The 24,468-nt window shown below is 39.0% G+C and overlaps 1 protein-coding gene across 14 annotated transcripts in view; it reads right to left on the bottom strand.

Moving 5' to 3' along the window:
• Nucleotides 1-24,468, bottom strand: part of TFDP2 (transcription factor Dp-2) — an 85,446-nt gene that overhangs the window by 47,904 nt on the left and 13,074 nt on the right. For 7 of the 14 annotated variants that reach the window (XM_013181498.3, XM_048062894.2, XM_048062895.2 and 4 more), the window contains 8 exons: nt 20,591-20,657; nt 12,326-12,429; nt 8,211-8,332; nt 5,946-5,993; nt 4,692-4,854; nt 4,013-4,159; nt 2,879-2,947; nt 1,136-1,287 (listed from right to left, as the gene is read on the bottom strand). In XM_013181498.3, coding sequence (XP_013036952.1) covers nt 1,136-1,287; nt 2,879-2,947; nt 4,013-4,159; nt 4,692-4,854; nt 5,946-5,993; nt 8,211-8,332; nt 12,326-12,429; nt 20,591-20,657 — 872 coding nt within the window. Of the gene's footprint in view, nt 1-1,135; nt 1,288-2,878; nt 2,948-4,012; nt 4,160-4,691; nt 4,855-5,945; nt 5,994-8,210; nt 8,333-9,334; nt 9,748-12,325; nt 12,430-13,947; nt 13,967-20,590; nt 20,658-24,468 lie in introns of those variants that run through there. The other 7 variants (XM_067002202.1, XM_048062899.2, XM_048062897.2 and 4 more) reach the window with 4 other exon arrangements.

The raw sequence follows: 24,468 nt of genomic DNA, 5'->3' as shown, positions 1-24,468 counted from the left end.
CTTTATTTCCTTTGTCTATTCCCTTATACAGCTTGGTTATATAAACTGAAACATCAATAGCTTAGATAATTTTGGCATGCTACTTTTTAGTAGTAGTGTTTTCTTACAGTTTGAGATTGTAGGGAACATTTTACACTTCTCTAGACACCAAAAGTCAGTTTCATTTTTGACAACTTTAAAGCAGTGGTTCTGAAGTTCCAGTATGAAATTGTTCAACTTACTAATGACTTAAAACCTAAATACAGAGCAGTGTTTAAAATAATGTGGTAAGAACTGTACTATGTATCTATAAAACAAGGGTATAGTTAAGCTAAAGCACTACTGATCTTAAAATTACATGTTCTACAGCATTTCTACCTTCAATAGCATTATTGTGTTATGTTGGTGCTTAAGTTACCTGAGAACAGCTCTATTTATACTGTATGGTAATTGACTCAATACAGTTCAATACAGGATTTGTACACTATAGAATGAAATCCCTAACCTAGGGCATTAAGGTAAAGCCAGCTATTTTCATGTAATAAACTAGTTATGATCGGATTAACAGTGAATATAATAGCACCTCTCACACTTTCAGCCACATTTTCACAGGATGAAGTGCATCAGCACCCAGCAGTATATAAGTGAAGGGTTTTCAGGTAAACTCAAGAGTGCAATGTATAGCAGTATGCTTACAAAGGCAAATTTCAAATTTCTGTATCGTTTACTTGTCTTTTTTTTTCCCCTCAAAGAGCTAGATACAAACTTTTTCCTATTTAAAGATAGCAAGAGATGTTATCTCTTTCAAAATTATCATTTCCACTCCTAGGATGTTACTTTTGTGTAATGGATCACCTTGCATTTCTGACTAAATGTATCTATGGCACATTAAGAATAAAAATTCAAGCCACTGGCTTGAATAGCTTTTTTAAAACCAAAACCAAATGGCTTTATTAAAAGCTAGCACTGTCCTAGTATATATACTTCATTCACTTCTTTTTCCTGTGCAGTGAATGCTCCTTAAAATGTTAGACCATGGAAATTTAAATGCACAATTACTTTAAATAAACTAGGACAGTTTCTCTAATTAGTTCAAACAAAAATTCCGGTCCACAAAAAAAGCAAAATTCTAAAACTTGATTCCATAAACACTTACTTATCACTTGATATGCTGCAGTCAATGACTGTTCTTTTGCTAGTGTTGACTATTAAGAAAGGCAGCTGTATTGTTGAGTTCAAAGCTGGAGGGCCTTGATTTTGTTGTTCATTTTGCTGATTTCTTTGTACCAAGTTTTTGAATGCTATTTGCTGTAGAAAGAAAGAAAAAAAAAACAATTAAAATGAAGACAACAGTGTTTCTATGAAGGGAAACTTCATAGATCTTATTTACCAACTCTCAATACCTCCAGTGATGTTCAGTCAAAAGGTGAGCTGTGCCCTGACTTCCCCTTTGCGCTAATAGTGAAGCTTGTCAGGAACAAAGTTAAACCGTACAAATTTTTATGCCTCTCTTGCTTAACCCCTGGAAATGAAACAATGGAGCAATAACAACGTGTGGTGAGAATGCTTCCTCACACCTTCTGAAAAGATGTTGGAGTCAGAGGTCTCCTCTGCTATCTTATATGCATAATTACCTCAGATTAGGAGCTAGTTACAAATTACAGCATTCCCCCCTTTCTCAGCATCTGTCTTCTCTCCCCCTCTCATCCATCACTCTGTTTTCTCAGAAGAGTTTACTTTGAAATTCTGCTTTCAACATCTTAAACAGGTGCTGTTTGTGACACCACCCCCTCTCTACTGAATTCTTATACATGACTGCATATGTATGAAAATAAGTGTTTTTAGGAAATGTTATTTGAGGGATTGGAAATCAGGGTACTCACCCATTTGCAAGCACTACTTTTTCCACTTAGGGGGAAGATGGATAGACAAAACCCCTAAGGACTGTTAAAGCACTTGACAGTGAATGTAAGTGTATAATTACAGTTGTAGAAAGTAAGGGAGTGCAAATCTGATGTTTTCAGACCAATAGTATCTGAGTTGCCTCACTTTTACCAGGGTAATTTTATGTTACTCAGAGAAGCTGCTAATTTCCTAGGTCAGCTTGAATCAGAATTATGCCCTAAACAGAGAAATAGTTTTTGCTGCCGAGGGAAAAAAAATGTATCAGATATTTAGTTTCTAATTAGATGAAAACTGTATTGTTATACTTCCACCAGGAAAAAAAATAGCCTTATTGCCTATAACTTCATACTAAAGTCTGACTGCATTTACATTACTGAATGCCTGTGCAGAGATCAAAACATTTAACAATGCTCATAACTGTATTTATAAGCTATTACTTTATAAACAAAGATGCATTTGAAATACATTTCTGCAGTCGATGCTAAAATCAAAGTTCTACTTAGGTAAATAAGTTTGAAATATATTTCAAAGTTTTCCTAGATGCACATCAGAACCTAAAAAACCTAGATTTGCCAGCCTTTCATTCTAGTTCAAAGCTGAATCCAGAAATATTTCTCCCCTAGAATAACTCCATACATACTTACATAAATTCAGTTACAAATTTTACAGCTTAGAATAAAATAATTTATTTCAATTGAAACTAGCCAGAGAAGGTAACTAGGGGTCTTTGAGTTGTTCCCATTCCCACTAATTCTTACAGAGCTTCAGCAGAATCCTTACAAAAGGCTGTGGCATGTAGAAGCAGTATGTTGTAGGTAAAAATGAGTCAGGATGTGAGGGTAAGAGGTTCCCCAGACCAGAAACCAGAAAGGTCTCAAGTGTGAAACTTTTCTTCTCTATATCAGAGCTGCTAAACAAAACTAGAAAGAAGTTCTAACATGATGGACTCTTACTGGTTAATTTAATTTATATAAAAAGTAATTTAAATATATACCTGCAGCAGCAGTTCTTGTAGCTGTGCTCGCTTCTCTTTTATCCGTTCAATCCTCTTCTGTTTTTCTATCTTAAAATATAAATGTATATATATCATGGTAAGTATTCAGTGACCTTGTCTGTTCCACTCTGTCAGACTGAATAGACGTTAGAACTACATCAGTGTGCAAAAAATCCCCATTTTCTTTGTAAACGGTGGTGAATTCCCTGGCACAGTAAGTAACTTTCAAGTCTTTTCGGCCCTACCCACTAACAATATAGTCTCTTCTTCTTCAGAAAGACTAATCGCATAGGCACATGAGTGTTTCCATAAAATAGGACTATGCATATGCATACTCATTGGGTGGATGAATTTTCCAAGTTTCTTCAATAGACAATACAGCAAAAGCAGATTTCTTACTATATCTAGAAAGATAATTAATGTAACCTGAACAAGAAACTGTTCTGTATTGGACAGGCACCCCCCACATTTTAAGATAGCTCTTGTCACAAGTAGCACAAATATAATGCATATTAAGGTGTGTTTGCATATAGTCATTACAGGAGTTTGCAGTAAATACAGTAACTTGTGCTTCGTATTTATGGAGGGTTCAGCCTCGAGGACAAGCGACATCTGTGCACTTAAATTCTGGCATCCCTGCAAAAACAGGGCAACTCCTAGCCTGCTGGAAAAATAACAATGCACGTACCCAATAAGTATTTTTTTTTCCTGCTAGTTCATAACTAGTATTTGACAGCCTAGCAAAAAATATTTTTCAATTTAATTTCCTTTCATTGATGCCTCCAAGCACACGCTAATAACAAAATAGTTTTCCTTTCAAATGTACACAATTTTGTCAATGTAACAGTACTTAAGTTCTTTTGGCTTTCTTATGGTTATTTTGGGCTCCTACAGACTTTAATCTTAGAAGTTAACCCTGATACCATGAATGTTCGTTTTCTAAGGTAAACAGTTTTTATAACTTGTATAACATTGTATATTTGTGTATACCAAAGAAAAGTGAACTTAGCATACATAATAAACATATCAATGAGGTTAAAATTGTGGAAAAAAAACCCACAAAACTCTTAAGTTTTTACGCTCCATTATCAGAACCTGTGTACTACACAGAAATTTCCATCTCCCTCACTTTACCTCTAGATTCTGACATTCCTGAGCTGAGTTTGTAGGAAGGCCGATCCATCTGATTTCCTTTTTCTCCTTTGAAATTATGTTCATTGCCATCAGCACATTAAGGGCATCGTAAACTCTCCGTCTAATATTTTTCTGATCGTAAGCCTGCTAAGGAAACAGCTCAGCATTAATAACAACCAAAGGTCTCAAAAATAGAACACATCCTTCATGGAGAAGTAAAGGCAAAAAACAAAAAGCAATTTTAAGTGAGAGTGATATTAAAACAGGATGCCTTCATCTGTGCTATTGCTTGGATACCACACCAACATCGTTGTTTGCAAACAAAAGCTTCAGGCCTGCCTAAAGCCTCTGGGCAGCAATTCCCATCATGGCAAGTCCACTACAGGTGGAGAGCCTGACTAGACTCATATGGTCGGTATTGAGCATTTTTTGAAGCGATTTTTTTTGGCAGACTTGCTTGTTTATAATTTAGATGGAGTTTAATTCTTTATTTTAATTCTGTATTTTAGTATGGAATTTGATATATAAATAACTTAAGGGTATGTCTTATACTTCCAAGGTAGCTAAGTGAGGAAAACTATGGCATGCGGCAGGATAGCACAACAACAGCAGGAAGAGAATTCCATGATAAATCAGCCAATTTTGTAATGGTAGAAAAAAAATCAACGCGTTCACTTACCGAATCTGTAGCTAGGTGGCTGTTCGAATTTGTGAATTCTGACACCAGCTCATCAGCAACTTCGTTGTATGAAGTTGTTCCTTTACGTTGAACTTTTTCACATACTTTCATTGAAAAATGCCTCAGACCTTTCCCATTTTTATCTCCTTTTTTGCTTCTTTTACTATAAGGAGAAAAGTAATTATTTTAAGATGTTGAAATTCAATAAGCATACTTTCCTGCTGCATATAATTTCAGTGTATTTTTTTCTTTTAATTTCAGATTAATTTTTAAATTTAGGTATTCTAATTTCATATGCTTTGATTTACTTTTTAATTAACTGTTCTTCATAGGTGTTATGTTAACAGTATGACAAATGTCACTGAGTTCCTAAAGACATGCTAGAACAATTTAAGAATGGAAAATTTTATTTCATTCTTGACAGTATTATGGACACTTGGAAACCAAAATACTTTAATAAGCAGGACTTACCTGACAGAACAAAAAAAAAATTACCTTTCTCCTGTGCATTTCTTAACAAAAAGAATTTGCAATTACGATATTTGTATGCATGTTTCAACAGGAGCATTTAAAATGCTTAGATGATTTTTTTAAATTACAAATTTAGAAGTTGGTTTGATAACATGTTTCAGGGAGAGGTGTTATTTTACAGAAATAGCCCTAGTTCTGTCAACTGTAGCAAGCTAAGAAAAACATAAAAATACAAGAATGCTTTTGAAAATTTTGCATGTATTTAAGAAAACAGGACACTGGAAAAATCGACAGAACAAAAGTATAAAAGAACAGCAGAAGAATAAAATAAAAAAAAAAAAAAAACCAAAAATTTCTAAACCCTATGCAGTTTTTCAATTTGAGTAATTGTGATAGATAAACAAACAACACCTTGAATGCATCCAAAGAAGTTTTGGAAGCAAAGAAACAATTATTTAGTTACAGGTATTTGTCACACAGGAAACTAGATCAATCCTGTTTCTGAAGATGTATTGCATTTTTCACAACTCCAATTTTGCTTGTAACAGTAAAGGTAAATACATCAGAAGTAAATATAAATAATAAGTAAATGTAAATATTAGGAAGTGATGACAAAGAGTACTGAATTGTAACTACAAAGAATAACATACTATGTAGTTTTTACTGTGGAGGAGTGAAAACTGATTAAAGAGGGAACTGGACACCCAGCTCTCTGAAAGGCAGATTTGAAGAAGCAAACAAGGTATGGCCATGTAAATAAAACGTATGTTCAATAGTACTCACCTTTCTGAAAAATCTGATTCTATAAATTCTCGCGTTCTCTTTCTGTCCCTATGAGAAGACAATTCAAACATATTAAACCAGTATTTTATTTCTAGACCAATAATATCCATGTATTTGGTACCTAGCTAGGTAGTGTTTGCCATTAAACAAACTGAAGAAAGAAATCTGCACACAAAGTTTGACAAAATTTGAAGAGAAAAGGGCTAGAACTTCGGAGGTTGTCTAAGCTTACTGTCACGACAGTTAGGAAACTTTTGTTCCCAATTTTACCATGTTTTGCCCAAATAATCTTAGGGAATTGACTTCACCTGGAACTACAGAAGTGCTGATGTGAGCTAGGTAACCAAATCCCATCAAAACGAAAAGCTGTACTCCTTTGAGAATTCCTATTTACAATTCTCCCACGTTACAGACATTGCTTTTAAACAGTGCAGAAGATATGTCCTATATTTACAGGATATTGAATGTTTTGGTATCTTTAAACAAAATACAAACAATAAACGTATGTTCTGTGTTAGAGCTGATGCATACTATCATAACAGAGATACTCCAACGTAGTCGATATGAATTTTGCACAGGAGTGGCAGTCACCAGTCAGTGCCAGTTTCCTTACAGTTCTGTTTATTAGCTACAGCAAGAAGATTTCAGAAGCTGCATTTCAAACTTTTCTCTTACTCTTGCAGCTGATACAATGCACAATGGTTGGGAACTGTCACAGTAAATTACTTCATGTTGGTACCCTGCAATTTTGAAAACAGGTCTCACAGCAGATACTTACACAGCTAAAAAGCTGGCAGTATTAATGAAGGGAGCTGAACGAACATGATGGCTCTGAAGTTCTGTGCCATGAGAGGCTGCGTGTATTGGGTTGGGCAATTCAGAACTTTCTTCAATCTGACCAGTCCCACCAGCAGGCACCTTCCCCCTGCGGTGGCTGCAGGTTTTCTCCTTGGCAGCCCCTGTCCATGGTGCTTACTGGAGCAGAGAGCTGGGGCAGGGGCTGCCACTGTGTGGGCAGCAGGGGCCTGGACTGGCAGTGAGTGGAGACCTGGCCCTGGTCTGTAATGCCAGGATGTCTGGGGTTGTGTGAAGCCCTGAGCCTGACTATGATCTCTCCTTATTTGCCTTTGGAAACAATTTGGAATCTATGAAGAAGAGTAAACAGACTCTTCATCACTGCATTTGAATGAAGCTGAAGAAAGCTAACCAAAGTTCACTGCCTAGTTGAGCACGCTGTGAGCAGACACAAACTCTTCCCTCACCAGGCTACTGAAAGAACTTATGTCTGGCCTCCATAGTTCACAAAAGTTGCAGAAACAAAATCATCTTTGACATCTCCCTTTCAAATAAAATCAAATCCACATGGATTCAAAAGCTATTTGAGGAGAAAAACCCCCATGCAGCAAGAAAAGCAAGCTTAAAAACTGCTCAGCTGGGCCTGCAGTTTATTGACTGTGTGGTGGGAATATAGCAACTAGGAGGTACAAGCACATGACAGATTTTGCTTACAGCACAGCATGAAGAAAGTCAAGATACAAACACATCCTCTTTAAGCCATTTCCTAGATGGTCCATTTTCTCACCTCTAAAGCTGGAAAGGTATTACTGACATTCATCACTGATTAGGAAATAAACCAGATGTACAGATAAATTACTTTTTAATTTTCACAGGCAAAGCACGGCATCTGTCTTGAGACAGATAAGCTCAACAGTACAGAAATTAAAAAAATAAAATCATGAAATACTGTAAAGACCAGATTACCTTGGATGACATAATGATGGTACTCTGAAATATCTAGGAAGCCCATGAAAAAAATTTGATACCGTAAAATAATAATAAAAATACAGCACTGACTACATTCAAAATTTGTTATTACAGCTTTAGTCTTAAATGCCTCTAAGTGTACTTGAAAGATTCTCCCCCTCTTGGCACCTGCTGATAACAGTATATCCAAGTAGCTTTGCTACTGAGCATGAATTTATGAAAAATAGAGGCTTTTTTTAATGGGACTCATAAATTTGTGACTTTCCATTCTCACACAGGAACAGACACTGCCATAAAGCAAAAATAAAACAGTAATGTGACTTCTGTGTGTAACCGTTCATATGTTCCAGATATCGCAAGCACTAACTGTGCTAAGCAGCATACTCCTTTCAATTGTGGAAGAACCAGAAACTGTGAGCTAACATGTAGTTCGAACAGTGTAAATATAAAAAAAAAACAGAGCAGATCCACAAACATCTTTAAATAAACCAAAAATCTTACCCCGGAACCCAGCCAGTAGCTTCTGTTATGTGCGTCTGTGTGACCATTGTTGGAGCTGGGTTATATGGACTCCCAATCAGAACACTCCCTGAATTGGTCAGTCTTTGTGATGTGCTTATGAGCTGGGAAATTAGAAATAAAATTAAAAAACAAAACAAAACAAACAAAAAACCACAGCTTTTAAAACACAACAGAGGTTAACATATCCCAAAATTCATATTAAGCATTTAAGAAAAAAAAAAAAAAAAAAAAAAGCATGTACCAGATGTAAGCTGTAGTCAAAAACAGACAGAAGGGGTGCCATTAGAAGGTATTCATACATGACAGTAATTACAATACTGTTACGTTTTCTGCCAGTTGTGGCTTATTACTGTATTACTCTTAAGGACAAGAACTAGACAAACAGCCATAATGACTAGGTAGAGGAGAGAGGACCTGTCCCTAAATGCATCTAATTCTTTCTTCCAGATTACGTCTAGGACATTTCTTGATTACTGGAATCAATGAAGCTTCATTCCCAGTGGATTTGTCTCTTGTAATTGTCAGTATTTGGTACCAAGGTCTGAGCTCCAGGTCAGCTATCCCCCGCAGTATGCAGTGGCCACAAGATCTCAAGGCCTTCTAGGAAGCTAATACAACACTGTACCTATGAAATTACATCTGAAGTCTATATTGTATACACAGAAAATACAGTACATTTAGACAAACCTATTGTAATTCTATGCACAGTGGTCGTTAACACTAAAACACTTGATCTCAACTTTTAAATTACATCCAACTTCATTCTTTAACATAGGTCACCAGAAGAATTCAGACAGCGTTTAAAAATGAAACAGTATTAATTAATCTTTTAAATAAACACGTTAAATTCTTTTTATTCCAATACGGTATGATTTACACCAAAGCCTCCTGGAGAATGCTTTTTACTCATATCCCTATTTTTTAAAATTTGTTATACTTTTAGTAGCATTTTGAGTACCAAATATATTAAACTTCATGCTTTCCTTTACTACATCACTTACCCAACAGCCATATGGGTATATGGCAGATAGTTTGGTATTCATCAATATCTTTTAAACAATTAGAGAAATGTTATCTGAAGAGTTTCCAACTTCCTTACCTACCTTGTTGAGCATTGCTTTACACCCCTCCTAACTCCAAATTGTGACTATATTTCTTGCATTTTTTTCTCCTGAAGAAATAAATTTATTTTATTTGTCCTTTCTTTTATCTCCATTGTTTAACTTCTAGCTTATAGGTAAGTGAACAGCTTGACAGAGAAAGACATGTGGAAAAAAAAAGAAATACTAGGAAAAGTGAGACACAGGGCCAATTAAGGTATTTACTGGTAGGCATTAGAGAACATGAGATTCCCCACTGTTATTTTACACACTGTATGCCAGCAAAGGAAAGATACAAACTTTTATCAACTTACTGCTACATTGGCTTAAAATCAGACACATTTTGTAATAGAACGATTAATTTTTAAAAGCTTAATTAAGTTCAGCAGTAATGTCAATATGTGAGAATCTAAAATACATTATTTCAATTAAAGCTTAGTTCAATCCAATAAGTTTTTAATTTCCTGCAACACTGTGAATAATTATTGTCAGTAAGCATACAGCTCTGCCAGCATACGGCAGACACGTCGGAGAGAAAATATTTTAAGTATTTTGCATACTGAAATTTGTTTTATCACATTCCACCCACCATTAGGTTTCACACTGCTCTACTCATAAATATATTATTAAAAGAGTGGGTTCTGTCTGATCTCCTTATAATTTTAACAGCTAGTGTAATAAATTGAGTGGCAAAATCATGTTTGAGCATCTTAGACTCATCCTGTATCTCTCTGTACCTTGGTGCCACCTGGAGGAAAGGACAACAGCAGCGCTCCTGCCAGGCCCAGGGCAGCCACGGCATGGGGTCAGCATGATGCTCAGCCAGGCACCCACAGCTGGTAGTTGCACAAGTACAAAATCTACAGCTTACTATTAAAAGTCTGTTACCGAATGTTTGCCTTCCAAATATGCTACACACTGTGTATTTTCAAAAGATTTATTCCATCCTAAGAGCAAACATTTTTGCAGTGTGCCTGAAGTAATCACATCAATACACTGCACAGCATAAAACAGAAAAAGAAAAGCTCATCCTAATTTGGCAAATAGAAATTTATGGGGTGTGTTAAGTTGCTGCAATCAAGCACTCCCATTTTTATCACTAATACTTGCACTGTTAAATTCAGTCCTGCAGAGTACTGCCGCTGTTAGCTGAGATGCCTTGCCTCAATCTCCAGCTGGTCCTACTGCAGCAGGAGGGGTTGTGCACCTCAGCACTGCTACTGAGCAGGGGCAGACAGAAGACATCTGCATTGCCCAGCTGGGGACGTACTCCCCCTTAGCTAACGCTGCAAGAAGGTGTAAAATCCCAGTACCAACACTGGAACACTAGCAGTTCTCACAGACAGCAAGACCTAGGCAAGCCTAACACCCAATATGCCTTGCGTTACCTGAATCTAATGAAACCGCAACACACACCTGCTTACAAGAATCCAGCCCCCAAACTGTGTTTCACTGTTGGCGTAGCTGCCCTGTAAGACAAATGATCACCCTTCAGCCGATACCCTGCTCCCCACCCTGGGGTTGTCTGTCTGTCTGAAGAACCTGGAACAGCTGAGAGGGCTGCAACCCACATGGGTAAAGAAAACCAAAAAACCCTCACGGCAGCAGGATGTTGCTAATGTGGCTGAGATGCCAAAGGAATTGTAACACCCCTGCTGTTAAGAACTTGTTAACGTTCTCTTATAAACACAGCCATGCCCTGGATGTCTTAGAGGGTCTGTGTTGATAGCTAAGAAGGAAACGTGTTCTAAATACAGCAGCATCTTACTGCAAAACAGACATTTTTAGCGTTTTCCCCCCTTATACTGTGAAATAAAATACATATTCTTTTACTTGGCATACATAAGATTAAGTTCTTAAAATATGAGAAAATTCTACCAAAACAGCTTTGCCGTGTAAACTAAGTGCAAACCAATGCTTTCTTTTGTACAGTTCTAGTTACTGCAGTGCTACATTTCATAGGACATGTTACTGTAACAGGCAGAGATAAACAAGCCAGTCCTTCAACAGTAAGCGTTCAAGTAAAAAACATCTCTGATCATCCTATTTCAGCTACCCAAAATACATGAAAACGTCTCCTTTACTATTATAAAAGAGCAGCAGAGAATCTCCTGTAAGAACTCTATGTCTTAATGAGAGTGCTTTGAAACCAAACAGCAAACCATGTTAACAAGCACATGACAGCCCCTTCAAATGAGCTTGCCAGACTTTGTAACATGACAAAAAGCTGGTGAAATTAACGGACAATAACTGGCTTTCTGTAATGTCACCCAGAATAAAGTCAATAGGGCAGCAACCTATGCTAGCAAGGGACAGTTTAGTTCCTGATTAAGCAAAAAAAAGTAACCATGTATCTAATATTAGGGAAACAGTCCCTGTTATATACCAGTATTTTGAGAAATGTATCATCAGAAGTAGCAATATTTGATATAAAGTATGATGGCAAGCAAAATGTAATGCACATAGATTAGTGTAGCAGAGAACTAAGCATCAATAACCAAACAGATTTTTAAACCAGAGGCAATAAATGACATTTATATAGTATTTTTTCCTTCTGTCACATGTAAGTATGAAGAAGAGCTGCCAAAAGTGGGATTCCAATGGAGTGCATGTTAATGAATAAGTTGCAAGAGAAGAATCTTGCAATTTAAAAAATGCTCATAGAAGTAACCATGCCAGAAAATAGTCATTTTCTTTCTGGTATCATTAAGTTAGAGTTATATTAGGTAGTTCTTATCACATTACACTATGGTGTATTTTTAACTACATAGCATTGATTACAATACATCTAGTGCTGATACTCACTTTTGTTCACTTTGTGTTGCTGTACAGAAATTTGAAAACGTACATCTGTAAATCTACACTGAAAACTAAATCTACAGCCAAGTTCCTAGCAAGGTTCATATCTCCATTTTTTCATGTTTCCATATTACATAAATGGGCAGTTACACACCTAGTTACACAAGTTAGCATTACTGCAGTTGCAAAACTTACCATTTGGGGTCCAACATTCACGTTAATTGGTCCTAAGGTTTTTGGCAAAATCTTTGTTGGGGAGTTCGTGCTGGAAACTGGCAATGTAATTATTGAAATATTACCTAGAAAGAAAAAAAGGCAATAGAGTTTTAAATTACCTCTTTAGTAACTTAGAAGTAACACTGGTGAATTCTCACATCATTTTTACACTTTGGAACCAGGTTAACTTTTCTTGTCTCATACACTGCAAAAATAGCCTTCCAGAACAGCCACCAAACCTCTTAGCAGATGTCACAAGGACACCTTACAAAACTATAAAGCTTCACTAATTTATCTCTGAATTACATCTTAGTATTTTATTTCCAGAAGCAATTTCTTCTTGCCTAGGATAAAGAGCATGCAGCCTGCCGTACACTCGAAGTTTAAAATTCATGGGCGTACTTCTAGAGTCATAGAATATCCCAAGTTGGCAGGGACCCACGAAGATTATCGAGTCCAACTCATGAAGCTGTTCTACACACTAATCCTTTTTACAATCACAAGCATATGTACAAAATATGGATCTATCTATCTTTATAGCCTTAACCATTCCTTGTCTGACTATACCATAGTATTGTAAAACACCAGTGAAGTAAGCCTATCAGTATCACTGTAGAGATGGAGCAAATGATGCCTTTGCAACTACCGAAGTACCAGAGCAGGCAGCTGGATAGCAGGACGAAGCCAACCATCCCACCTTCAACCCAGTATCATTTCATCCCAAGATGTTGATCATCTCTGTGCTCCTGCACTGCTTACCGACCTAACGCTTCCTGCCTTCACACAGCTCTGTGCTGAGTACCTCACAAATGCTGCTGCTGCTCCTCTCTTCCAAACTGTATCTTGTAATCTTGATTACTCAGACTTAATGTCTTAATCAAAACTGTCCTGCAGCACTACCATTAGCCCACAAATATTCAGACTGTTGTACACAAGCCACCCAAAGCGGTGAAAACACTCATTTATCTGTGGGCATCGTGGCAGCAGCAGCTCCCCTGGCAGTTTCAAATCATCCAAATACATCCCGCATTCCTGCGTGCAGCTTTACTCCCGTCCTCAGTCACAGCGGTGGGGCGGGAGGTGAGCCAAGCAGAGGGAAGAGGTGCCACTGCCTCCTTACCCACAGCGCCAGCTTGGGACTGGCTGGGGTTGAGCTGTAAGGCCACGGATTGGCTCCTGAAGAGCTACGGACGCTCTCTTGTACTGGCTCTCTGGCACCTGAGGTTCCTTCAGAGCAGCACAGGGACCAGCCCTCACCACCCGCCCTGCCCTGCCCTGCCCTCCGTCCACAGGAGCTGGCAAATGTTCTGCCCAGCTGAGGAGACATCTCTGCATCTCTGAGACAGCTCTGTTCCCTGGGCTTCTCTTACAGCTTGTTTACCTCCGCTGCCCACTGTCTTATCACTTGGTCCTGAACCATGGTCTTTTATATATATATTTTTACGGCTATGTTCTGCAATAACTGAAAAATTATAAATACAACAATGTAACTGCTCTGTAATACAAAGCAGAAGCAACACACTGGAAAAAAATGTACTTAGGAAACGATGTTCTGAATCTACAACACAAAGCCATATATATAGCCACATGCAAAGTCTCACCTTTATAAAAAAATGAACAGAGATCAGAGAGATGTTATGATTTGAGACAGGGATGTTCTAATATTCTGTGCAAATTCCTTTGGCATCAGGAATAATGCTACTACTAAACGTTAATTTTCCAAAAGACAGATCTGTATCTGAGAACATCTGAAGAACAAGCTTGACGGAATTACTAAATAATTTATTCAGTCACCTAGCTCACCTAGAAAAAAAATGTAAAAGATCACATGCTTGCAAACCCAAACCCTGCAGTAAATTTTTGCTCTAGCATGAAAATTTGTGAGGAAGTGACAAAGCACAGAGTACGTCATGATTTACATACCCTGTGTTCATTTTGAGCTCAGTTCATTTTGACACTCCTCTAAGCTGACTAGTTACTTGTCACTTTATTTTTGCTCAGGATTTGTTAAGCTGTGCTGCAAACTCTCACTAAAACCCAGTCAAATATAGGTCAAATATTCAAAATGCTATCTAACAGTGGGAACACACTTTCATCTTTCCACAGCAAAGCCAACAGTTGGTTTGGTTAGTTGCTGTGAAAAGTTGATGCATTTCCAAGTATATCCTCACATCGTCACCCCAATCTAAAGGAACACATTTGGCAGTCGCTATCACCAGTGCCACCCCTGCCTCTGCAGACAAGGAGAAGCTGAGGTCCAGCTTGGGAGAGCGCCCCATCGCAGCAGCCCAGGGCTGTGGGGCACAGCTGCCAGGAGAGATGTGGAGCTGGCCAGGGCCCACCCCACCACCAGGAGGACACCCCCACAAACTGGGAACGGCCAGCTCAGAGAGCTCGCACGGCTTGCTAACACAACTAGCTGTGTTTTACACCGAGTTTTTGAGGTTACTTCACCTCTTTTTGCTGTGGAGTGGGTAATTTCTTAAGGTTTGAAGGCAATGTAGTATTACAAGATAGTACGCATCAAGAGGAATGATCTCTTCAAGTCTTATTTATGAAGCAGCATAGAGAAAGAAAAAAGGAGTACTAGTCATGCTGTTTGCAGATTGTCTGAAAAAATACTCAGGAGATCTCTGTTCTCAACTTCAAGTAGAAATAACACTAAATTAATTATACATACTTTATTACAAAGCAGTTGTAAAAGCTTTAAATGTGATCAATTTCCAAATAAATGCCAAGTCTTAATAACACCCATCGCATGGGGACAAAAAAAGATTACACTGATTCACGATTCCCTGAAAAACAGTGGCGTGTACAGCGATAAGCTGAACACAATGGGACCCAGCCACTTCCTCGTCACGGTCATCTCGCTGCATGGATGGAAACGGTCAGCACAGATGGATCAAACTAGGATTTGTATAATAATACTTAGCTCTTATATGATGTTTCTCAGAAGTACTTTCAAAGCACAAAGGAGGCCATGTCATCATTCCCATTTTACCTATGGGACACCAAGCACGTGGGAAAGAAACCCCCTTATAGCTCTCATAGAGAGGCTTTAACTACAATATAATTAACACCACAACAAACTGAGCATGCTTGCCAAATTCCAAATGTAAATCTGTCAGTGGACGTATGTAGTTTCTCTAAGAACAAAAGCACTTTGCTTCTACACATTGTTTTTCCATCACCCAGTCACCACTAGTGCTGTTTCTCATGGAGAAAAAACTGGGTTGCTATTCTAAGTACATAACTACTATTCTTCCTGGCACTTCCAAAATATTTTCACTTGCACACACAAAGAAGATTTCAATTCAACTGAATTCAAGCAGTCACAGTACAAAGCTATTCATGTGCATGTACATGCACACACCTCTAATCATCCCACAAGGCTTCTTTTAAATTTCACACTGCATCCTAAATAATATGGAGCTAAACAGGTTTTTAGTGATTTTCCCGTATAAGTAAATCTGTTAGGTCTGGAGCTTCTTTGCAAAGATAATCAGAAACAATGTAAACCTGGAATCTACAGGATCTGTCACGGCCAGTTTGAAGGAGACCATAGCCAATGGGAAACACAGATCAACCAGCTGGGGTCACACAATGCGCACGTCAACAAAAAAAGGCTTTGAATTTTTAGACAAAACACCAGGGAAGTTTAGGTAATTTGGATTTCACACGCAAAGCCCAGAAACAAATAGCCATATTTTACTTACAACCTGGAAATGTTCTGATATTATAAAGCGTATCAATAAACAGTTGTGTTCAACAATATTGCCTGTGGTCTGATACTAATAGCAAAGAAACCAGTTCACAGTTATGAAATATCTGAAGTCCATTAGGGTATTTTGCAATAATGTATACGTTGTTTCCTCAGGCTCTTCTATTAAGCTAAAACCAAATGGATCTCCAAGACCAGGACACAATAATATAAAAGCATATAGAAAAACTCAGCAGTTACTTACGTATGTTCTTTAAGTACATTTCTTCATTTTTTTCTTGCACAAACTTACTAAGCTATAAACATAACTTTAACAATTCCATAGTCAGTAGGAACACAAACATATCTAGAAATATCTGAAATCAAAGAGAGATATAGGAAACTAAAAAAAAAAATAAAAAAATAAGGCAGGCAGTATTTCGGTGTACTTCAGGCTTACATTGGCCAGCACATTTTCAGTCTTTTCTCAGTTTGGGACAAATTTGTATGAGTTAGCAGTTGTATCAATCTCAAAATACCAAGTGTGGGCCTGTTGATAAGCAAGCAATTCTGTTGTCTTGGACATTTTTGTAGATCTCTTCAAGCACACCATGAACTGCCAGGGCTCTGCAGGCCCCCCGAGGCCCTGGTCAGACCTGCAGCAGCACCACCGACGAACTCAGGTTCATCAAGCAGCCCTCAACACCAGCACCCATCCCTGTCCCAGGCCAGCACAGCCACATGTATGGCTACGCAGTGAACTTGCATTCTTTTCCTTTTGCAAGGGGGAAAACGGGTATTTTTCTGTTGAACCTGTTCTCCGGTCCAGCAAACTGCTCAGCCACCTACACGGCTATGCTGGCACAAGCCAAAGGACAACATTTAAAAGCAGCTGTGAGGTGCCCAGGGCCAACTTTAACTGACACAGTTGCCAGAGGAAATGTCTACAAAAACTAGCAAAAGATTAAATTGTAAGGAAAGGTAGAAAATGGTAAATATGTAATTATAACAACTACACTGCATTTTTATAATATATATAATGGGGATTATAAAACTAAAGTGTTTAACTTACTGATTGGGAATGACTCATTTAAGATACTTAAGACATGACAATATCAAACTTTTGAGGATGTTTCCAAAAATTGCCTACTATTTTTTTGCATGTTTTAACACACCAATCCCTTGTTTTGGGGGAGCTGGGATGCATTCTGTCTCTTTCAGTCTCCCAGACAGATTGTACTTTAAATTCTCCTGGGCGCACACACAACTCTGCAACGTGAACTCTACCGTAAGCCCGATTTAATTCTCCCACAGCTCAAAACAATCACCCAAACCCATCACTGAGCTGTCACTGTCCAGCTCACCCAGCCTGTTTAAGAACTAACTTGAACTAGCATCCTTAGTGGCTTTACCAGAAAGGTAAAACTCCACAAGGTACTCCACAAGTAGTTTGCCACATACAGAAGGATTTGGCCCAGCTGATGAGTACCTCTGCTGCTAGCTTTATTAGGCACTGCAGGTCTGCCTGCACCCAGCAGCATGTCAGCCCGTTAGCACTGAGCATAGCAGGAACTTCTCCCAGCGGGCACAACCCATGATAAAACACCAGAATGACACCTATACTCCACACACATACCTACTGATCTATCCCCAAGCCTAAGAACAGCAACCATCACCTCTTGTTCAGGACACGAGAGGAGGCATCCCTTTCTCATTCGGTAGCCCAATGGCAGGAGTATTCACTAAAGGATGACGAGAACCTGGGCCAATTTTTTCATTTCCCTGGAAGAATTAAGATCTCCTACAGGAAAAATTTTAATCACCCGTCTACCAGATGCTTCCAGGTAAAGAAATGAAGCATATTCAGCCCACCTTGCCATGGCAATAATTAAGAATCTACTGTGTCAAAGACCGTGGGTGAAAACAATTTTCAGAAAGGGGATCCCCAGAGTGCTGTGTGGACTACTCAAATGTTTCACCCGGGGACTGCCCTTGCAACAAGCATTCCCTGGCATTAGGCAAATGCTCTGGCCATCAGGCAACAGCCATCTTCACACGGATCCTGTCAGCATTCATTCCTAGCAGAGGAACCAAGCTCCACATGGAGATGCCCTAGCCAAAACAGCCTGTTGCCTATGCGGTAAGGCTTTTTTCACAAGTGTGGGAAAGTAAATCGTCTATTAAACAGGAATTTTTCACTAAACAAAAGTGAACAACACTCTGGGTTAGTGCTCACCTGAGGAATCTGACACTTCTGTGCATGCCTAGAAAGTAAAATCTAGTTTCCTTCAGAATTAGGCAGCAAGACTTGTTATAAGGATCACATATTTGGATGTATGTGCTTTAATTCTGCAGTCACCGCATTTAAAACATCCAAACCCTTTGTTAACATGGATTGCATTTAGATACACCTAACTCTGTGAACAGTCACAGCTGTGTATCTCAGTAGAGATGCCAGTGATTTGTAATTATACCTCAAGGTCAAATAAATAAATGCATGAAATGAAATGATCATTAGCACATAACATTTTGACAACGCTAAAGAACGGAGGTAAATATTACATCCGTCATCCCAGAAGCAAGATCTAATGCAGACTGGGAGCAGGAAGATAGAGAGTACTAAAACCAGTAATGTCTTATGCTTTATAAAGTTACTCAAGTCATTATTCTCTGGGCAAATCAGTTACTTGCCTCAGAAATTATTTGAAAATGTTGCACTTACTATTGTCTTTTTTCTCCTAGTATCATGACACAACAATCACAAAACAATGAAACAATAGAATCATAGAATCATAGAATATCCTGAGTTGGAAGGGACCCTTAAGGATCATCAAGTCCAACTCTTGATACCGCACAGGTCTACCCAAAAGTTCAGACCATGTGACTAAGTGCACAGTCCAATCTCTTCTTAAATTCAGACAGGCTCGGTGCGGTGACCACTTCCCTGGGGAGCCTGTTCCAGTGTGCAACCACCCTCTCTGTGAAGAACCCCCTCCTGATGTCGAGCCTAAATTTCCCCTGCCTCAGCTTAACCCCGTTCCCGCGGGTCCTGTCACTGGTGTTAATGGAGAAAAGGTCTCCTGCCTCTCGACACCCCCTTACGAGGAAGTTGTAGACTGTGATGAGGTCTCCCCTCAGCCTCCTCTTCTCCAGGCTGAACAGGCCCAGTGACCTCAGCCGTTCCTCGTACGTCTTCCCCTCCAGGCCTTTCACCATCTTTGTAGCCCTCCTCTGGACACTCTCCAACAGTTTCATGTCCTTTTTATACTGTGGTGCCCAGAACTGCACACAGTACTCGAGGTGAGGCCGCACCAGCGCAGAGTAGAGCGGGACAATCACCTCCCTTGACCTACTAGCGATGCCGTGCTTGATGAACCCCAGGACACGGTTGGCCCTCCTGGCTGCCAGGGCACACTGCTGGCTCATATTCAACTTGCTGTCAACCACGACCCCCAGATCCCTCTCTTCTAGGCTGCTCTCCAGCATCTCATCGCCCAGTCTGTACGTGCAGCCAGGGTTTCCCCGTCCCAGGTGCAGGACCCGGCACTTGCTCTTATTGAACTTCATGCGGTTGGTGATCGCCCAGCTCTCTAACCTATCCAGATCCCTCTGCAAGGCCTTTCCACCCTCATTCGAGTCAACAACTCCTCCAAGTTTGGTGGTTTGGTGTCATCAGCAAACTTGCTCAAAATACCTTCTATAATAAGGGTAATTATCTTGCCAGTGCCCAATAAATTACTTCTCCAAGGCCTAACACCAGTCTGTAATGTTTTGTATAGTTTAGAAATATCGTAGCTCTAGAAATTTTCTGTTTAGATTCATTAATTTTTTTAGACTCTGAAGTCTGATGCATCTATAGTGTTGTGAAGAGCCAAAAATCATTCTTCCAGCTAGTATGTGCATTTCTTTATTGCAGTGCATAGCAGCAAACAGTATTTACTTCTAAAAGCTGATTGAAATGTTTCATAAATTCTAAATCCTTGACTTTACTAGTACTAGGAAAGAGTTGCGGTTGTGTTTTATTGGAATCCTATTGCTATTCTGACTGACAACACACTGGTCAGAAGTGATTCACCTAGAAATGCTGACAATAAATTGGATAGGACAAAGCATTATTATCTTAAATCGTCCACCACTTATAAAAGTACCACAAGGTATTACTAACTGTGAAAGCACACTTAACTTTCTCTCCCATTTGGGAAGATGACTGCAACAGAGTCTGAGAATTTTAGGGCAGGAAATCAGGAAATTCAGTACAATACTTGCAATCAAAAAAAGGAAACAGAAGGCTTGTTTACACTTTAATTGCTTTTACTACTAGCTCTATTCCCCCTCTAAAAACCTCAAAATCAGAAACACCTGGGGTCAGTAACACAGCATCTACCAGTGTGGATGCATTCAGGACATTGTAAACATTTAAATTCTGAGCCTCCCAAAACTGAACTAGTCATACGCTGTGAAATGAGCAATAATTCTCAATTAGGTAACAGAAGAGAGAAATAATGTATGCTTCTCTACTATGTATACAAGTAGAATTCTCTTACCTTTTGTTGGACTCTGGTTCTGATCTATAAATCCTTTCAAGTCTCCATTTGTGGAAGTCACACCCACCTGAACAAAACATTTTTGAAGTCTTAAAATATGACAGACCTTTCTATGTTTTCCAGTATGCAACTAACAGTACAATGAAATTAATGGGTTCTGCATTTCTGAAACATCATTACCCTATGGCTGGTACAGCCTAAGAAGAGCAAGAGGTTTGAAGCAATGTTCCAAGACATTTACTGTATATATATGAAGACAAACTTTAATTTGAATTAAGTTCTTAACCAAAAAAAAACCCCCTCACTATTCTCATACTGTACTATACGTGACTTAAGGAGGACATTTTGACTATTATGGTGTAGGTCAGTGTCCCGGAGCAGCTGTGACCAACACCACCACAGGAATCGGCCTAATGTCCTGCATTCCCAGTACTAGACACCATGGCACACCAGGCTGAGAGCCATGCCTACTGATGTCTTTAAAATACATTCCCAGGTCTTCACAGATAACCCGATTTACAGACAGGGTAAATTACTGGAGATGTGGAGAACATGAATCATATACACAATGGTACATCTCTGATTTTGGCATGTACACAGAGCACAGAAAGGCGGCGTTTGCATAGAAAAACACAAGATCACCATTCCTAGATAGGGAGGAGAAGGAAAGTCCCTCAGAGCCCAGTTAGGAAGGGATGGGCCCAGCAACAGCAAAGAACGATACAGCGTTCTGCAGTTTCAGAGCACTACGCCTGTAGCCCCTTAGTAAGCTCTGCTCAACAAAGCGTTTTGTTTTGCTTCCAAGACGGAAGCTGCGGTAAGCACCGAGTGACTGTGCTCCTCTGGAACCTGCTCAGAATCAGAGCACAAGTCCTCCAGCAGGCAACTACACAAAATAATACAAAATCTTTAAGAATTGTTATAAAATTTGAGTGTTTCTCTAAATAACTGAACAAAGTGTTCAGGTATCCAAGTTAAGAAAAAACAATTATGCAATCAAGGATCAAATGTTTGCCTTTTTTTAGAGATGTATGTAGTAAAAATATACACTAGGTTTGCTAGCAGAATTTTAATCATATCAAATCAGAGAATCATTTGATTGAAGACAAATTAAACAGCAGTAACATATCACTGACTTAAATTGCAGAAGAACAAAAAGTACTTACTAGAAGCACACAGTCACTCCATTCAGCCAGCGAGCTTGTACTGGGCAAGTAAGTTTTGAAGGGGAAAATCTGCCCCCAGCACTGTGCCAGACTTTTGAAGCATTATTAAGATTTTTCCACCACCAGGAGCAACATATGAACCTTATCTGTTGCTGCACTACCCTGACCATAAAATACTGCCTAAATTAGCTAAGCTACATACCTCTGTAAACAAAAAGCCATGCAGACACTCAATATAGATAATCAGCTTATATCAGAAGCTTTTTGTATTGGACCTGCTCTTTCCTGTCACACCCGTGCACAGTCGGACAACCAACTGCTTTAGTCGCTGCAGACTACACTGTCATCCGAAGTTGCTCTTAAAACAAAGCAAGCCTTTCTGGTTTTCCTCAGATTTCCCTTTCCCCCACTAGGTGGCAGCGGCAGGCAGGCAGCGAGCAGGGAGGGAAAGGAAGGGAAGCGGAGCAGCTGCCCGGGGCTGGGAGTGCTTCCACCCGGGCGTGGGCTGCTCTGCCACCTCGTGTGGGAAGGGGTCACGCTGCAAATGTGTTCTGCGGGAGATCCAAAACAGGCGTCGGAAAGTTTGGGAAACTCCACAACGAACAGCACTGGAGCGACATGAATTTCATGAGAGCTTAAATGGTAAGTGACAGATAAAAAGAGTGTTTCTCTTACAGGATTACCATAGCTAAACCCACAAAAAGAGCAAAGTTTGATGCGGTATTACGATGCTGCAACAGAACAAGAACTTGACAGTATTTCCTTTTGATGTCACTAATGTCAATGCAGGTCATGTTGTTATCTGCACTTCTGTAACGTCCACAGATTTTGGGGATCTTTTAGTTTAATCACCTAAGTACCCATGTCCTGGCAAAAGGAAGAGATGTAATCTCTATTTCACATAAACTGCTTGAAAATTTCAGATGTAATCCAAAATGGATTTTAAGGAATGGGGAAAAAAAAAGTAGCTAGCTGCACTACAAGTAACCCATTCTTACTCAGACCCTATTTAAAGAATTAAGGCTACAGGCTTAGCTTACGTAGGTATGCATCATTTATTACGTTTTGTATGGTCCACATGATACTTCTGCTTTGTAACTCTGCCTCAGAGTGTCTGGACTACTGTGTATGGCAGGGGCGGGATTCTTGTTTTTGTCTATCTGCAGCAAGATGAATTCAACCATGATGCAAGATGAAGACAACAAAGGACAGAGCAAAATCTTGGATGGGGCAAACTTTCACTAGTTGCCCTTGTAACTCACCAGCCTTCTCCACTGGTTGACATACTGCTCAGTTATCCAGTCTCTCCCTGCAACCCTTCCCTTTCCATACAAGAAATTCATTATCCCATCAACCTGAAACATTTTCATTCTCTCTGACCTAGAATTATTCTAGATAATAGCATGCAGAAGTTGTTCGTTGTTGCTTTCTTATACCTGTAAGCCCTGACAGACTGATTTGTAGACATACTGTTGTAATAGCACATACCGAAACACCTCAGGACCTAAGAAAGGCGCTCTCAACATAATATTTGCATGGAATATTACTTCAGAACAGCTACTGTTCTTTACTTTGTTTTTAAGGAATTCCCTTTCTAAAACAGGTGTTAAGGCTTGTTTAAGACCCTCTTAACCAACTTCAGCAGCTAAATTATTCTAATTTTCCTTCACATCAACATGTGAAAGGACAACTCTTACAGCCATGTTAACTGACCTCATCACTGACAGGACAACCACCCTCTGAGAAGCAGTGACAAACAACTTTACAAGCACATTTATATTAGACAATCAGATTAGACAATCAAAATTAACAGTTCTTATTCAAATGATCTGTATGAGGCACGTTATTTATTTTGCCCTGAAAATAAGTTTACCATGAGTATTTGCTGTTTTTTTCCCCATTTCTCAATACTGTTTCGGTGCCTTCTTACCCTAAGTACAAAACGGGTACGAAAAAGGCACATTATGATATAAGAAAAGAATAAAATAACCCATTGCAACAAGGCAACTTAAATAGCATATGGGTACAATGCATACTGTAAGCATGTAAACATCTCATCTCTGAGAATTCATGACTTTTACTCAACATTTTGTTATTCGCAGGTGTTTTGGTTGGGATTCTTTTCTGGAAAAAGTCAAATTGTCCATTAGATATGTTACATATTAGATATATTAAATATCAAATTGTCTGTAAATTATAGATATTAGATACATTAGATATCAAAATTATCCATAAGATAAGTTCCACAAGCATACTATGAGTGTTCTGCATTTCATGAGCCCACTGCTCGGTGATAATTCTCCCATGACACAACAAAAAGTTTAGCAAGGAAAAACAGCAATGAGGAATGTTATGAATGCATGTCCAAATTCCACTACTTTTGAGTTCTCTGTCCTTGATGCTTCAACAGAAAGAAAAATGATGGAGATACATCTGCAGAGAAGCTCTGTCCAAAAAGTATGTTTCACCTTAACCTCTGCAGATCGGTAAAGCATTACAGACAGCATAGCAGACAGATACCAACCTTACATTCAAAACATGTTTCAGGCTGCAGAAACCCAGAGATACATTGCTAAACCCTGCAGCTCTACACGTTCAGAAGTGTTCCTGGGCCTTCTAGCAGCAATAGAACACTCTTGGGCTAACACTCTTGGCCTGAGTGTGTAGTTCTGAGTAAATCTGGTTATGAAATCCTGTAAAAATGCTACAAAT

The sequence above is a fragment of the Anser cygnoides genome, chromosome 9, assembly GCF_040182565.1.
Source record: "Anser cygnoides isolate HZ-2024a breed goose chromosome 9, Taihu_goose_T2T_genome, whole genome shotgun sequence".
Taxonomy (NCBI): domain Eukaryota; kingdom Metazoa; phylum Chordata; class Aves; order Anseriformes; family Anatidae; genus Anser; species Anser cygnoides.
Note: the sequence above shows the minus strand (reverse complement) of the source record. Positions and strands in the feature narration are given on the sequence as shown.